The sequence below is a fragment of the Talpa occidentalis genome, unplaced genomic scaffold, assembly GCF_014898055.3.
Source record: "Talpa occidentalis isolate TD23 unplaced genomic scaffold, MPIMG_talOcc4v2.1 talOcc4.15, whole genome shotgun sequence".
NCBI classification, from domain to species: Eukaryota; Metazoa; Chordata; class Mammalia; order Eulipotyphla; family Talpidae; genus Talpa; species Talpa occidentalis.
This window is the reverse complement of record NW_023601543.1, coordinates 13,140,156-13,157,422: the sequence shown is the minus strand read 5'-3', so window position 1 is coordinate 13,157,422 and position 17,267 is coordinate 13,140,156. Positions and strand designations below refer to the sequence as shown.

Sequence of the window (17,267 nt, the reverse complement as noted above, 5' to 3'; positions counted from 1 at the left end):
TTGTTTTCTAGGTCATTTTTTAATATACCTTCTATTCCTTTAAATAGCTGGCACAGAGTAGATGTTCAGTAAATATTTACTGAATTGGGTGAAAAAGATACCTAAACCATTGATTACTTTAGGTTTACCAGTCAAAAAAATCCCATTCAGAAATCACAGCACAAAAGACAGTACAAAGCAGTACCAGAGTGAATAAATCCATCAATCTCGCTCTCCACTGAGGAAGACTTTAGACGACCACGCCATCATTGTGGTATGATAATCAAAGGATATTTCTCTCTCTCTCTCTCTCTCTCTCTCTCTCTCTCTCTCTCTCTCACACACACACACACACACACACACACACACACACACTTTTTAAACAGGAGTACTAAATTATCATTGCCAGAAAGCATCCAATAAGAGCTCTGAAAAAAATGGTCTAGTGATACTACAGACTGAAAGTGCAACTTTTATTATGTCTCCTGATGGTCCCCTCAGTGACAAACAACTGAACTGTATTAATCTGTATTGAGAAGAAAAATAAAACTTCCTGTATAGGTGAGATTGTCAAGCACTGGTTTTGTTTACTTTGTTGTTGTTTATCCACCATTAGGAAAAAAAGATTTTCACAGAGCTCTTCAAACTTCATGGTCAAAGGAAGTAATTCTGAGGTAGCTGGTTGTAGCTTAGACTGTGACCAAGATCAGGGAAGAAGCTAACAGGTCCACATGGTCTCATTAGCACCAGACTCTAACCCATTGAGCTAACCAGTCCCGGAGGAGAAAGACACACAATGGGCTGAGTGGAGATTATGTTTCATTTATCCCATGGGATTATAAAGAGCAAGATAAAGGGAGAATGTTGCGATGTATCACTATCCAGGAAGCCTGGCACCACAAAAGTTATCATGGACAAAGGCCCTCTGTCTGGCTGCAAAAGTGTAGCATTTTCATTTAATTTCTGAAGAAATAGACTTTACATTGTGTATTAACAGAGTTGGGGCAAGGGAGCAAAACTGGGGTTTGACTTATCTTGTTTTAATACAAAAAGAACTTTAAACTGTGTGACACACACAGCCTCTGAAGAGGATCTGCAAAATGACTCCACTTTGGACTAGTAATTGCAATCAGGAGTGAATCCAACATCTTTGGGGCCTGAAAATTAGGCAGTTGCATTGGAGAGGGGAACTTTAAGAACCAAGGATACACGAATGTCTTTTGGAAAATTTTTACAAATGTATTGTACACTGCCATACACCACTAGGGCTCAGATGGAGACCATGCAAATGAACCTTCATTAACCTCAAGGTAAGTGTGCCCCTGGGAACAATTTGTTGAACAAATGAGTAATGCTAGGCTTCAGTTGCTATATCTAAGAGAACAAGCTTGTCTAATGGAGTAGAATCAAACAAAATTTGGGTGATGCTCTACACCCCTCCTGTGAAGTGTGGAACTTCGTGTGGTCATGACATCCTAATTGTATGAAGGGATTATAAACTTTATCATTTCATAATGCCTGCTGTCTACCGAGTTGAACATTTTGCAAAAACCCACTTACAAAACTTTCAATGTTACCACGTTGAGAGGAGAGAGCTAACATGTAAGTAAACTGAGAAACCCAACTGAAGAACCTTCATTACAATACACTAATTTCTTAGGGACAAGGAGACTGGTCATCTGGAATATGGACAGTTGCCTTTTCCATTAAATCTGCACACTCTCTTGCCCATACTTTTTGTAAAAATTTTTAAATAAAAGCCATGACAATAGGGAGATAGCATAAACCCTTCAGATGATAAAGATAATGTGAACTAGAAAAATTTTAAGGGCATCTGATGTGGACAGGCAAAATGGAGAGTGTATCTTGATGATAGGGAAGAATAGTATCCTACTGTCTTAGCTACTGAGCATTTTAAAAAATCAACAAGAAATCTTTTGCAATTTTACTTTTATTCTCTTAAACCTGACCCAGTCCTACGTTTTATGGACTAAAATAATACCTTGTAGCTTTCATTTAATTAAAGAAGAAGAAACATGAAGAATACTGGAGTCTAAAAATAATATTGTTCATTAATTAGAGTATCTCCTTTCTTCCTATCTATTGAACTTCCTATTTCGCCCCCCTTTGGGCCTCAAGTGTTACCTCACCTTTACCCCTTACTGTATTAATGTTAAACAGATAAGATTGTTTATGAGAAATGCATTTAGAAAGTAGTCATAAAGATTTTGTAAAAAAGGAGGATCCAGAAAGGTATCAGATGATTCCATCTCTGAGATAAAGGAAAAGACTAGAACAGAGTCCATCCACATTTACAGCCCCCATGGTCTGGCCACTGCAACTTGGCCCCAGGAAAGCCAGCCGTGAGAAACACATGTGCTGAGCCAGTAACCTCCATATAAATCATCAATGAACACACAGTTGAACACACTGGCCTGGGTCAAGTTCACCTGTGGGTAACAAACTGCTTCCATGTAATTGTCAGATTTAAAAAGGGAAATGGATAGATATGGATAGGTCTAGCTTAGGTGAAATTTCTACATCAAAAATATTTTTTTAAAGATTTATTTATTTATGCATACAAGAACTGGGGTAAAGGCCAGAGGTGTGGGGGGTGAGAGAATTCACCAGAGACAGAATGGGGAGCAGAACAGGTGGACTGACTGAAGTACACTGCTGAGGGGAGCAGCGGGCGAGTCAGGAGAGGTCTGCTGTGCCATGTGTGTAGCTCCCTGCCCGGGGATCGAACTCGTGCTACAGTGGCTGTGGATAGCTTCATAGGTTGTGTCTTAATCCCTTGCCCCACCAGGGAGGCCCCAAAAATATTTTTAAGAGCCCTATAACATCACAGCCACTTTATATACACATATGTGACATGCAGCAGTGAGACTCCTTTCACCGTAGTGAAAATGCCTGGCTGTGAAATTAAAATTTTAAGACATTTGCTTTGCTTGAGAGTAATCCAGTATGTCCACTTTTCCTGAAATTTGTCTGCAGAGCTCAAGTTTGCCCCCTAATTAGGCCAAGGGGGTTTCTTAAACTTATCCATTTTGCTGTGAACATTAGAAACTCTCTTAAACTGCCTTGAAAATACGAGGAGTCACACCCTTTCTCTCACCTGATGAACTTCCTTGATAAAACTAACAAAAGCTTTTCGAGGTGGAATTTTGTACTAGCAAATGTCACCTGAGGCCTGGGGAATACAGTGAGCACACTAGCCTGCTGCTTGCTGCCTGCTGCCACAGGCATCCCCCCGCGCTGCTGGGTGTGGCCTTCAGTCCCACAGAACAGAATCTCTTCTCCAGCTACCATCCCATTCTGCTTGACATCCCTTGATCTGGGGGCTTATAACAAGCAAACTATACTCAATTTTCCAAGAGCAGATGTGTTCTTCTGGTATCCTAGAAACATATCAATGTATGTTCTGTGGAAAGACCTGAAGTTCAAGTCAGTGATGCCAAATGGGTCTTAATATGCAACCACATAAACTCCAGGACAGGAAATTTAAGCCAAACCTTGACTATTTTAGGGGAATGAATAAGATGATCATGGTGAGAAAAGGGAATGTTGATTAAAAGGGATAAGAGAGTTGTTTGGAGAGAGTAGGCACCCGAGAAATTCAGTGAAATCAGACATTATTTCTAGAATAGGCACCTGAGAAATTCAATAAAATCAGACATTATTTCTATAATAATACCAGGATCTGTAATACATATTATTTTTAAATCAAACAGGTAAATGACACTTAAAATTGCTCATACTAGCTCAGTTACCTGTCTGCAAAGCAGTTTCCTACACCAAAAAAGAGGATCATATCAACTATACAGGGTTAGTTTTTTGTACACCTAATAACTGCAAAAATAAATCTTTTATCACTTTATCACATCACAACAGCTATTGTTAAGTAATCTACAAGGTAGAAAAGAAATGTCTAATGGTTCCCTGCAGTCTTGTATGTAATGCCTTGTATCTTGTGATATGCTATAAAATAAATTGTACTCTTGTGAGTCGTATCAGTCATATTCTGCAATCTGCAATACTCTCATTGAGGAAAAAAGGAAAATGTATTCTGTTCTAGAAAGCATGGAGAATCAAATTATAAAGCATGAGAGGCCAGAAAACTCAATGGATCTCTTACCGGAGACTAAAAATGTCACTCCCTATTCCCCAGTGTGAACCAGCATGATCATGTTGCTCCTGTAAGATCAGGATCCATTCCAAGGATTGAGACAGGGAATGAAGAGAATCTACCGGAGGCTGAATGATGAACAGTCAGTCTTTACCCCTACTTTGCCCCAGGTCTAGTTCTCTGACTCCCTGAAAGAGGGCACTTGATTGGTACCCTGATGCTGCCTCTTGATCTATGAAAAGATACATGTTCTAGCTTTATAGGGCATGCTGGGTTCGGATAAAATCTGACTCCCATTCTTTGCTCAGCCTGAAATTGGGACATTCCACAGGAGGCCAAGTGTAGCAACAGTGGGTGAAAAGCCCCTCACTTTAGTCCTCATCTACTCACATTTTCTGGACTCACTAAGCAGATTTACTTCTCTGTAGCTCTGTTCTTACTATTCCTCACCTCAGTATCTGGGAGACTGCCTCCTCCCTACCCCTTTAGAAACAGGGAGGAAGTGAAATACTTCAGTGTGTGAAAGCCAAGGAAAGGCTCTGAAGACGGAGTTCAACCATGTAAACGATTTACTGAAAATCAAAGAGGAGCTCTGAGAAACTCATGGGTGACCTTCTGGGAATTAATTTATCAACGTAATTAGTCAGCATTAAGTTCCACGACAAATATTTTAGGCAAACTAACAGTATAGAACATGGAATCTATTTATTTTTTCTAAACTTGTCCAGTTAAAACTAGACTATTATGGTACAAATTTATAGTGACAAATTTATCAATGCCCTATCACCTCTTTTTGGCATTATCTATACAGTTCTACCAGTTAAGAGGCATACTTCTGAATTCTTTCTTCATTCTTTTTTCTTCTTCTTTCTTCTTTCCTCGGAGGCCAAGAACAGAGTGAGACTCTCTTCTTTCTTCGGAGGGTAGAAACAGAGTTCCTTAAGCTGGCTCCTGCCCTGCCTTATCCACCCTATTTGCCCAATTGGATCAATTTCACTTCTCAGTGACTGACTGGACCATTTGAAGACCAATTAATTAGCTCATTAACTAAGGAGTTGATAAACCTGATTGGTTCACTTTGCTTGAACCTCACTGGTCCATTCTATGATCCATGCACAAACTATGAAAAGGAAAACTTCTTGCTCCACAGCTTGCATGCTGGGGGCCCCAGTTTCAATTGGATTCAGGTAACTGCACTTTGGTGGCCTGCGTTGGACACTGGAAGGAAGAGCATACTAATGGAGAAACTGGTGAAGTAGGAATCATGTCTGGAACTTAGTTAATAGTAACATGCATATGTCATTTTGTCCATTTTGACAAGTATGCCATGGAAATAAAGGACGTGAACAGTGGGGGAAACTGGGTGAGGGGTAATAGGGAACTCGGTACTATAGTCACAACTTTTCTTTAAAATTATTTCGATACAAAAAGTATTAAAAAGTAACAACAAAACCACCATCAAGGTGTAAGAACTACATTTGAATCAATATCCTAGAGTTCAAAGATTGCCCTGTAATAATAATCAAGTCTCCTCCTCATCATAAAATGCCCCCACTCCTTTATTAATAATCTTCTATAAACCAAATTCATGCTGAAATGCAAGCCAGGTTTTAAATCTTGCTCCTTTCACACAGACAACAGTTTTGTATTATCAATTCCACATCAGTCTGCACCCTATATCCTTCCGTAACTAACTTCCCAAACGCCCTCTAAGGTTATTCCAATGCAGACATACTTTTAACATCCCCGCCCAACATCTCCCCTGCAATACCCCCACATGGATGCCACACACAGCTTTTCAAAGACATAGCTGTGACTTACAAGTGACGGCATTTGAGCGTTTTGGAGCATAAACTGCATCTGCTGGGCGAACATGGCTGCGGCAGTCTTTTGTTGAATCAGATTGTTACGTCCATTAATTTCCAGCTGCGTTTTTAAGTGTGGAGGAGGGTGAAGGTACTTGCAGTTCTCTCTAGCACACCGACCCTAAAAATGAAGAACCAGACAAAATTTCATTAATATTTCTAAAAATCTGTTATGGATAAGAAAATAGTTTCGCTATCAGGCTTTTGCATACGCCAAATACTGTAGTAAGTACTTTGCATGAGTTAATTTATTGAATCTTCATATGAATCTACCAAGTTTGATACACTTATAATCTTCGTTTTCCAGATGAGGAAACTGAGATTAAGAAAAGCTCACACAGCTATAAAGTGAAAAACCAGAACTAAATCTCAATTAGTCTGATTCTGATTCTAGTTCATTTTCTTAGCCACTTTGTTCTACTTTGATATGCATTGAATAAGTTTAAAGCATAAAATATCAGGAATAGTGTTATTATCATATATTACTGATTTAAATAAAAATTTCCTGAGGTGAGATGTAAAATCATCCATGTGAAATTAGATTCAGGATTGGGATCTAAAAAAATCAAGATAAACTGAGACAGAATGTTACATACACATGTAAATATATCCTAAATTTTAGATTTCATTATTCTGGACAATTTTGGTTCTAAAGTTCTTTTTTTCCCTGAATCCATGCAAGGTGAAAAAAAATTCTAAAATCCACTGATATTCTGCTAGTCAAAGAATAAATCTTTATTATGTGGCAGCTATGTTATTCTTTAGGTTGCAGAGACAATGGTTCTAGGTCCCTTAGATAATTCAGACCAGAGAGTATTTTGGAGTTTCAGCTATTTGCATGTCTTATTGATATTTGAAGCACTTCCTGACAGGATTCTATGTCAATCCTGTGTAGCCGAGCCTCCCTTTGGTGTTGCCTAAATGCTGACATGGCCGCTGATTATCATATTTACTATCTGGTAGCAAAAAATGTCACTGGGCAGGTATTTATCATCATTAAATGTGACCTGCAATTGTGTTTGTTTAACTTGGAGCACTAAGCAAATTAGCTAATGATTCTCTCATTTGGCTTGCTAGGTCCACCATAATCCTTTAAGACAAGCACAACTACAAGCAGTTCTTTTTCCATAGATTCTTTACATTGTGTGAGTTTACTGGATGAAAGGGCAGAGAAAAAAGGTAACTCCTTTTTTCTTGTTGGACCCAAGAGTGCAAGTTGCTAGGCCACCTGAATTCTCAGGAGAACATTGAGTTGGTTCATCAAGGGTTTTCATTTCATTTATGAATTTTCCTTATTTACAGTGTCTAAATGGTTTACATAACCACTTGTTCTTCCTTAGTTATCTTGTTATTAAAGCATTCCCATAATGTCACTGATAATCAAGGTGTCCTTCAAAACTCTGTAGAGTTACCTAGAATACAAAAGTGGACAGACTGCATATAAATGCATATCACTGGAACGAGGTAGCTATTATTTTACCTCCCCTGCCAAGAAGTTGAGTAGAACTTAAAACATAGCTTGAGAAAATAAAAGGACTCACTGTTATTTTCTGTTGGGTTTGTCCTTTTGCATTTTTCATTGATCAATTTACGTTTAATTATATTAAATGATCAAATATTAAACTGATAAGAACAGATACAATACTTGGTCTTAGCCAAAAGACTGAGAAGCAATAAAAATGACCAAATAATCTTAGTTTCAATATACTTTATGTTACTCTGCAAGTCCAAGAAGAGAAAGATTTTATTGGTATAGTAAGACCTGAGAATGGTAGTCACCCAATCCTCCTGGATCCATGAAAAGTAGTCTAGGAACCACTACTGAATTTCAACATATATAAGCACAGTAAGGAAATCCTTATGTGCACTAAATATCACAATAATGGAGGGTTTTTTTTTGCCATTAATGTGCCCCCCGGGAGAAAACATAAGCTTTGTTTTAGACCTTCCAGAACCTGCACTAATGTAAAGATAGTGGCAAGGATTTTCCTTCCTATATTCCCCATCCTCCACCCAGGGTAACTGAGGTTACCAGGCTTTCAGAGTCAAGCATTCTATTTTATACTTCAGGGTTTCTGTTCCTGCTCCCAAATCCTAACATTAAAGATTTTCCCAAGGGTCAGTCCTAAATCTGCTCTCCCTTCAATCTCTTTTTCCCTGGAGAAATGTTCTTGTAAAGTTTCATTTATCATGGCAATTGCCTGGATCTTAAATCTCTATCTGTACCTCTGACCTCTCTTCTGAATTTCAGTCCTTTTTATCACCAGCTGCAGCTGCATTTGGAAATCCTGCCCTCAAACCAGTCTAAATAACTTACTCCTGCTGTTCCTTCTCCTTAGACCATTTTTCCCTTTCCTTTGTACTCATATTAAGGACTGTCCCTCTGATTCCCATGCTTTGGGGAAGTTACATAGCAGTAGTGACAAGAGAAACGAGGCGCCTGCTGAACAGGATTGCTTTAGGATTGTAAATCCACCTTTGATAGTTTTTCCAGACAAATAGCAAACACAACCACAGACATTTTACATAGAAAACAATTTGTAATGTATACATGTATACGTACAGATATACATACACACGCACTGTCTTTATATTCAGAAATTCCAAACAATAGATCAGTTTAAAAAAAGAAAAAGGAACACATTTGTTAGGATTTTACTATTTGCTACTATTTACAATTTTAACATCATTTATATTGACTCAATCAAAGCAGGAGAGGAAGGAGAGAGAGAACTTGGTGTATTTGGCACATTTCCTGCCAATCTACAGATAAAGAATTACTACCTGTCTTTGTGTGTTTTTATCATTGTCCTTTACATATAGTAAGTTTTCTTAAGCTTTTTCTTGGGAAACTAATGACATTTTTACAAAGCAAAAATATAGCACAGAAATAGAAAAAAAGAGAGAATTACACTTTAAAAATTACATCAAGTTAGGCTCTAAAACTGAAGTATAGAATATGAGGCAGCATGAGATTTTTAAAAAACGTATTCATCTTAGTTATGAGATTTTACTTGATTTATAAAGCATTCTCTTTTGAATGACAGAATCCATAATTTAATTCTATAACAATGCAAATGCATAGCAATACTACCTTACCAGAGACTGCTGCTCATGTTAAAGAAAGCTTATAAAAGATGAAAAAAATCTGCATTTTTCTATCCAAACAATAGATAAGGAGAAACCAAATAATTTAATATGAAAGTTATCTGTGGAACACCATGCTTCAAAAGAAAGCCAAGGCCCTTAAGTTTTTTCAAAATGACTTTAGAACTCAGCATAACATTTTTATGTACAACACTTGATAATAAATCTCTTCTGTGTATTTCTAGTCTGCATGAGGCCCAAAGTTACCTATAGGCCAAAATACTTAAACTGGAGCTGGGGTGTGTTGTGTGGGGAGGGGGCTAAGACAAACTTTGTTTGTGACATTTGCTAATTATTCGTGTTGCATCCTTGTAGAGGGTGAAGGCTGTGGTGCGGCACATGTGGATACAACGGGATGAAGTCAAGAGAGGGATTGCTTAGGACAATATGTAATCACCCACTGTTTCTGTCCTTTGGAAAACCAATGACTATGGATTAGAAAGGTTCCAATGTTTTCCTTAAGCCACCTAAGCATACCCTATCATCACAAGATAGCACGTCACAATGGATCTGGAACAGCTCAGAAACTACCTTGGTCTGAGAAAAATGACCCACCAGGTTTCCCCAGCCCTCCTTCAAGACCCATGTTCTGAGGGCCATGTGCTCAGGGCAAAGTATTAGACCATCTCATAACCAATTCCATGAATGTAGCTGCAACAGCGGCCAGCCTCTGGTGGCTACATGTCCTCAGAACTGCAGCAAGGGCCCCCTCCCCCAACATACGCATACAATTAAAGAAACATCCACACTACATCTACAAGAACAGAGTGCCAACATGGGCGCCTGGCTCAATTTCACTCCTTTCCTATTTCCTTTGGCCTGAAAAACAAATCATTCTCACCCGCTCTTTCACTGTTACTGAGTTAAGAAAATAGCAGAGTGATCCAATAGGAGAGTGATTCGCTGCTGAAATAGGTGCTACCACACCTATGACTCCTCCAGCTCCCCCTTCCATCTACTCTCTTTGAAAATGCACCCAAAAAGCAGCAGGGGAGGAAGCGGTCAATGACATTTCTGTAATATAGCTGCATCAAAAAGTTGATGACAGACAAAGGAAAAAGTTGCAGAGCATTTATAAAACCTCCAAAATTCAATCTATTTCCCTTTTCCTACCTTCAGGCTTTTCACAAACGAGTACAAAGACTTTGACTGGGAGAGAAAAGTAGCATTGTAGAAATTCAAATCCCACCTAAGTCTTCGGACGAGTTACGAGAGCAAGAGTCTGTCAGATGTAAGACTTTCCGTGCATTTGGTGGTAGAAAAACCTGTGAAATGTACTTTTCTATGTTCCTGAGAGAAAGCTTTACCATCCATCAGAATAAGAAAAGGACCCTAGGAAGCTGAAAATTACCCTTTGTCAATCACAGTATCTTAACAGAAAGAGCTGTTTGCAGAACGACTTGCTTCTTCAAATACATTTGGAATTTTGAAAAAAACCTTCTCTCAAATACAGTGATAACTGGATTACCCTTTCAAAGAACCTCACTGCTCTACTAGGTTGCCAGGAGTTAAATGCTAAATAAAAAAATCCGAAAAGATGACTTGTTCTATGAAAAAAGTCAAGCTATTTCATTTTAATGATCATGTGCTAAATTGAAAAATCCTGTTGATGATATCGCCCCAAAGAAACATACTTACACGCACAAACATGGCTTCTTGGAGGAGTAACAGTCAGTCTTGAATAACAAATCTTATTAGGTTGCCTGATTCCTACAACCACCACAGACCTAAAAAGACTAGGCAAACCCTGAAAAAATTAAAAGTAAGGCAACATCAACATAAAGTGAGTGTCGGCCAGATAGCGTCAGGGTCATGACAAATTCCCCATCTTTATTATTATTTTTTAAAGATTATTTCTTTACACAAGCACTGGGTACAGTCAGAAGCGTGGGAGGGTGAGAGAATTCACCAGAGCCAGAGCGGGGAACAGAACAGGCAGACTGACGAAATAAATTGCTGAGGGGAGCAGCGGGCGTGGCAGGAGAGGTCTGTCGCGCCACGTGGGACCCTCGCCGGTGGCCGGGGATCGAACCGGCGCTGCAGAGGCTGCGGGAAGCTTTGCAGCCCAGCGCTCAACCGCTGCGCCACCAGGGGAGGCCCCAGACTTCCATCTTTATAAAAGTGGCTTTACTGGCATCATAGTCTCCGCCAAATATTATGTATGCATGCAAGTTGATATTGACATGGATGTACAAGGAGCATTCTTAAAATTCTGCATACAAATTTTAAGAAATCATAAAATAGGTAAGAAATCTTACAATAAAAGCCTTTGCTAAATATTTTCCAAAATACAGTGAAGGCAAGCTTAATGAGGCTGAACGTAGACGCCCATGCAGAGCCAGCCGAGCACCGGCACCCCTCCGGGGCATTGCAGCGCACTTCCTCAGGCACCAGACTCTGCCCTGGCATCATCTCACGTACACACACTTGGGGCAATGACTTTGGTGCAAATCCCACACCAAGTCTGAATAGGGAAGAAGCTGAGAGGGAAAAGAAGAATGTTCTAGCCTCTAAATAGAGCTTCAAACTATAACCTCCAAAAGATGAAGGGAGGAGTAGATGCAACAATTATACTGTTGCTGGGGAACAGCCCACTAAGATAACTTGATTCCTCAAATTGTAACAGTTAGGACTGAACCAGATTCTAAGGAACATCTAGTGCACCTTTATCTTACAGAGAAAGCAAAGGTCAAGAAGGTGAAGTGACTTGTCCTAACTTACAAGCAGCTCAGTTAAGACAGATGCCAGGTTTCCAGACCCTCACTACCCAATGTGGATTTTTAATTCAAATGACTCCCATACAGATTTTCCTGAACCCACCTCCCCACCCCCACTCCGATTTATCTCTCCCTTTTTTGTGCCTCCAACTGCACCTTGTACTCAAGTTTATCTTAGTACCGATCATTGTGTACATCAATAAATTGTTTGCATGCCTATGTCCTCATTAGACTTTGAGCTTATCTAACCTAAAGGATTATTATATCTTCCACATCTTTGAATTTCCCGGGATGTTTCTGTGCCATAAAAGTTTGCTGAATGAATGAACTTTGTGAGAATAATTTTATAGGGCATAACACCAAGTCTGCCTTAGAAGCATAATTGCTTCTCTTGCTATTTCCTTTCATACGTTCTTTCTTCTTCCCTGAAGAAGAGAACAATAGCCAACAAGTACAAGACCGAGGCTTTCTGGGCTGTCTGCTCCAAACGAACCGTTATCCTATTCAGGTCCAGAAAATAGCCAATTTTTTTTTTTTTTTTTTTTTTTGCTATGAATGGAGACTGTGAGGTGGATATGACCATCACGGCTGAAAAGTCCTATGATTCAGCACAACTGATTCAGAAGTGTCAGGAATCCAGACACACGCAGATACAGACACAGAACCTGGTCAAATTCCAGGGGTCTGTGATCACAAGAACCTCCAGGACTTGGGGGGACCCTGAGTTGCCAAAAAGGAACCCGCAGCAAATCCATATCTAATCAGGCCGGCCTGCCCAACGAGAGCACGCGTTTCCAGGGTGGGCTTAGAATGAAGCGCCTCTCTAACTGCTCCACCTCTACCCTGCATTTTTCTAAAAGAGCTGAAGTAGAATTCCCTGAAGCTACAGAGACAAGGGTGGAACACAGGGCTTCAAGAGAATCACAGCGGGTGGGGTCTTCTGGTGCATCTCTCTTGCTTGTGCTGACTTCTCAGAAGAAAAATGTTCCTGCTAGACCTCACAACTCTTGTTCAGCAGCATTCACATGAAACTTATTTTCAAATATTCCTGAGCTTGAAATCTTTCTTTGAAATGTTTAAAAGAGCAAATAATACCAAAAGTCATAGTTGCTGTTTACAGTGAAACAAGCTTGCGTCACCAATCCTCCCGCCAAATCTGTTTCTGTTCCAACCTCATTCCACCTCCAAACCTCCAATCTAATCAAATACCTTCAATCCTATTAGAAAAATAAGAATTGAATAGCTGGTCAATAATAAGCTCCCTACAAATGCATCATCCCTGCTTACAAAACAACCAACCCAAAAGCAATTGAAGCCCAAAGACACCTGAAGCACGCTGGTGGCGAGTCACCAAAACTCCGAAGGCATTTCTGATGCTAAGTATTCATGAGGCTGTGCTTAAAGCATTGGATGGCTGCCAAGATAAAATGTCATTAAAATACAGGAAAAACGCAATATAAAAGCAGTGGCATTCAATTCGTTATTCTAAGAAATAAAACACATAAAATCATGCAACGCCCCCAAAGCTACTTATTACACAGGTTTCGTTAAGAAACTACACAAAGGGGTGTCTCTCACCCGCATCCCCTGCTCTTAGGGTTTAGTCATCTCCCCTTTCTGGCCACCCCATCTAGTTGCTTATGACCAGAGCAGCAAGGTCAATAGCTCTGCACACCCTTTATTTCCAGCAGGGCTTCTACCTAGAATTCGATCTAAGGTTGCCAGATTTATCAAAAGAAAATGCAGGCCCCCAATCAAACTGAAATTTCAGATAAACATTAAACACATTTTTAGTAGAAGTACAGATCATTTAAGTCATCTCCCTGGCTAGGCTTCTATTGTAAAGAAAAAGTCACCTCAAAATTCCATCTTAAACCTGTTACCTTAAGGTCCCAAGTAGTCCCTTGCAGGGAATCAGCCCAGGCTCAATTAGGCCTTCAGTTGCCCAGAGCAGGGCAGAAGGCACTGCTTACCTGACCAGCTGCAAGGAATTTGAGGAAGTTGGCTGTTGGAGGAAGCAATGTTTTATTCCATGGCTCCTCCCACTAAAGGCTTCACACGGCTCACTATCCTGTGAGCCATCCACTTTCCCACCCACAGTGGCGCAACTAGAGTTCACGTGACTGCCTTGCCTGCCGAAGCTCCTCCTTCAGGCTAGGATGAAGAGCAGCCCAGTGAGTGAGCAAGACCCACCTAACTCCTGACTAAATTTATATAATTTCTTTGAACATATGAATTACTATACAAGATGCAGATTTTAGGTTTTTAAGGATTTTATAGAGGGGGGTGGTGAGCGTGGGGGGCAGGTTAACCTTTTGTTCTTCAGCTCTGTGAAATTTCCCAAATTCAATCAAAAGCCCATCCTTGATCATTCCAGGAAAACAACTGCTTAAGCCTCATCTCCCATATACACACATAAGCTCGATGTCCAAACACACCCCAAAATGGCATGGGTGGCCTTTGTTTGGATAGATCTTTCTCAGTCCTTGATTCCTCACATTAAGAGAAGGAGAAGTAGAGGGGCAGATTAATTCGAAAGAACAAAAGCATATATTCAGGACTCAGTTACTAAATGCAATCCTGGATTTAGCTTTTACTCATTAACAGTGCAGGCTCCTTCCTTGAAATTATCAAAGATTCACAATTAGTAGGTCAGAAAGAATGAAACTGTACCATACATAATGTTGGGTAAGATTGTATGTTAATAGACAACATTTCACAGAAACCTTAAATAATACAGCTGGAAAGACAGAGATTATTTTGTCCAGATTACTGAGCCCCAGAGAATCATCTCAAAGACTGAGTTTCCTCGTCATATACTTGTAAGAAATGGCATATGCTATTCCTCTCTTGAGACACACAATACACAAGAGCATCGTAAAGGTTTTGTCTCAGATGTCCTACCTGGAGGAAACCTGCTGACTTCTGCTCACTTGCCATTTCCCAGCATTGTTTAATCACAGACGCCCTCTCTTTTAATAAAATTTCTTTTAACATATCCCTTTAGACTATCCCCCCAAACACTGATCTGATTCAACTTTCTCTCAAGAAGGCTAAAACCAAGCCCCATTTTAGAGATGTTTTCCTTCAGACTTCTCATTTCAGAAAAATGTAGCTGACTCTAAAGAACTGGAATTCCCGTTGCAGTGACATTCAACATTTTTGCCCGTACCTGATCTCCCCAGAGCTAACAAGGTGGAGATATTTCCCCCTGTTTGCTACATAGAAAGATCCCACAGCCATCTTCCCGACAGCCCTTGCCAAAGCTGTAAATTCTGTCAGATCTTTACAGATGGCTGCTTGGCTCGCTCCCTTTGTTTGAATGCTTCAATCAAGTGACTTTAGAAATAACAACTTCAAACCTTCTCTGTCTAACTGCCTTGTCTGCACTGAGACTTCTGTCCCTTGAAACCATGCCATTTAACTTAGGTTTTCCATGAACTTAACTTAGGTTTTCCATGAACTTAAGGGTCTCAAATGAGTTTTAACTGCACGAAAACTTGGGCAGTAAGAAGGTATTTGTCAATCCCTTCAGTTCCTAAGGGTCTTAGTTTTGCGCTGAACTTAAACCTTGGGGTTTCCACTTGGCAAAATTAAATTTCCTGTCTCTAAAAAGAAAGTTTCAAAAAGTATTTCATCTAGCCAAATATCTTGCAAATATACATGCCTGTATAAGGTGATAAAGGCACAGATTGTTGTTCATATTTAAACAATTTATCTTTGCAGGGCTCAGTATGCTGCTAAAAGTAAATTAAAAATTTTACATGTATAGTCGGCCACATATCCCTATGCCCAGAGGTTATATACAGGGCACTACAGTTATTGATTTACCTCTGCATTTTGAAATTAGAGGCACAAAGATGACAATCAGTACCTCTTTTGCTAAACATGCCTTCTTTCAGATAACGAAATTTAAGTCACAATATGAAAATTTCTGTTTACAAGGTCTTGCTAAATTCCTATGTGTAAAGTCATGCTTGAAATCCCATACAGTCAAATGTATCTACTTTAAAATAAGCCAAACTAACACGAAATACCCAATTTTCAAGAAGAAAGTTTTACTTGGTGACATGGACTGCCATTAAAATACTTTGAGGCATGAACTAAATCTACATTTTGAGATGATAATGTATTTTTATCACTAAAAATCTTATTGAAACCTTTGTGCTAACTTGCTATTTAAATGGTAAGCACTTCAGAGTATTAGACAAATGCCCGAAGAACACTCCAAACCCCAAATCTACTGTGTCTTTAAATAACATGGCGATTTTTGCTGAGTGATTTTTTTACAAAACATCTGAAAAGTAGGCCAATTACTATTTGGCTTTGTTCTGCAGACAGGAAAACAAGCAACTTATTGATACAAATTTTCTTTTAGAAATAAAGACCTATCTGCCTGGCCTGAAATACCTATCAAATATACTAAGTTTCATCCAAAGTGTACTTCAGAGATGTGAACAGAATTGATAAAATTCTAGATTTAACTACCAAGATTACTTTAAAAAAATCTTTTCAAGTGATCCTCAGTCTAACAGTAAGTGTGGCAAGTGTGCTAAGCTCTCCTTCTTTCAGTGAGCAGTTAATGTTTGATGATGATGAAACCGTTCCTAGTATTTAAAGAACTAAATAAGGTCATCCACAAACAATGTAACTAGAAATGAGGTTAGTTTAAAGAAGATAAAGTGATAAATGGAGGCTTAATGTTTTGAAATAAGTCAACTCCTCAACCATAAATATCTCACAACCTTACAGGGAAGAAGTTGAATATGACCTCTGCCAAAGAATGCCTAACACCAGATCGAAAACAAGGAATAAACAAGCAATGCAAAGACCAACAAAACTTGATTAAACTAGCTTTAAAATCCATTAATTGCACACTGCAAGTCAGTTTTTCCACAGCATGCATGCCCTCTATATTAAGCAGAAAAAGGTTCTGTGAGCTGTTAGTGCCTTTTATTTAGTAAGTAGAGTCCTTGTTTTGGTGAGGGAAAAACAAAACGCATGTTTCTCCTGAAATCTGAAAGTACAGCCTTCCTGTGAAACCTTCCAAAAGCCAAGATGTCATAAAGCAAAGAAACAAGGGCTATTAATTTATATGGTGACCCAGGACCCCCAAATAACCTACCAAATAACACATAGAACCCTTAGTCACATTAATGTAGAGTAAAAACAGGATGGATAAGATAAATGCACAGCCTGTATAAAGTAGTTCTGGGGAAGGAATTGGTGGGGCCACTCTCACTGCTTGGGGTGTCACTGCCTGTAATCAGTGTGGAGCAAAACAGGTACTAGTGCAGGTCTTGCCTAAAAGTGAAGTTGGAAAAAGCAAATGTTTTGTCAAAGTGGGGGATACCTGTAAAACAAATCTACTCTAGCTTTATCGTGCCTTCCCAGAAAATCAGAATAAAATCAGAAGGCTTCAGAATGTGT

The 17,267-nt window shown here is 39.4% G+C and overlaps 1 protein-coding gene and 1 pseudogene across 7 annotated transcripts in view; both read right to left on the bottom strand.

Annotated features, from left to right (window-relative positions):
• The window catches only part of MBNL3 (muscleblind like splicing regulator 3), a 100,424-nt gene that overhangs the window by 19,066 nt on the left and 64,091 nt on the right, over window positions 1–17,267 (bottom strand). For 6 of the 7 annotated variants that reach the window (XM_054695554.1, XM_037511927.2, XM_037511925.2 and 3 more), the window contains exon 3: window positions 5,930–6,094. In XM_054695554.1, coding sequence (XP_054551529.1) covers window positions 5,930–6,094 — 165 coding nt within the window. Of the gene's footprint in view, window positions 1–5,929; window positions 6,095–13,810; window positions 13,826–17,267 lie in introns of those variants that run through there. The other variant, XM_037511930.2, reaches the window with a different exon arrangement.
• Window positions 7,526–7,648, bottom strand: LOC119246864 (U2 spliceosomal RNA; annotated as a pseudogene).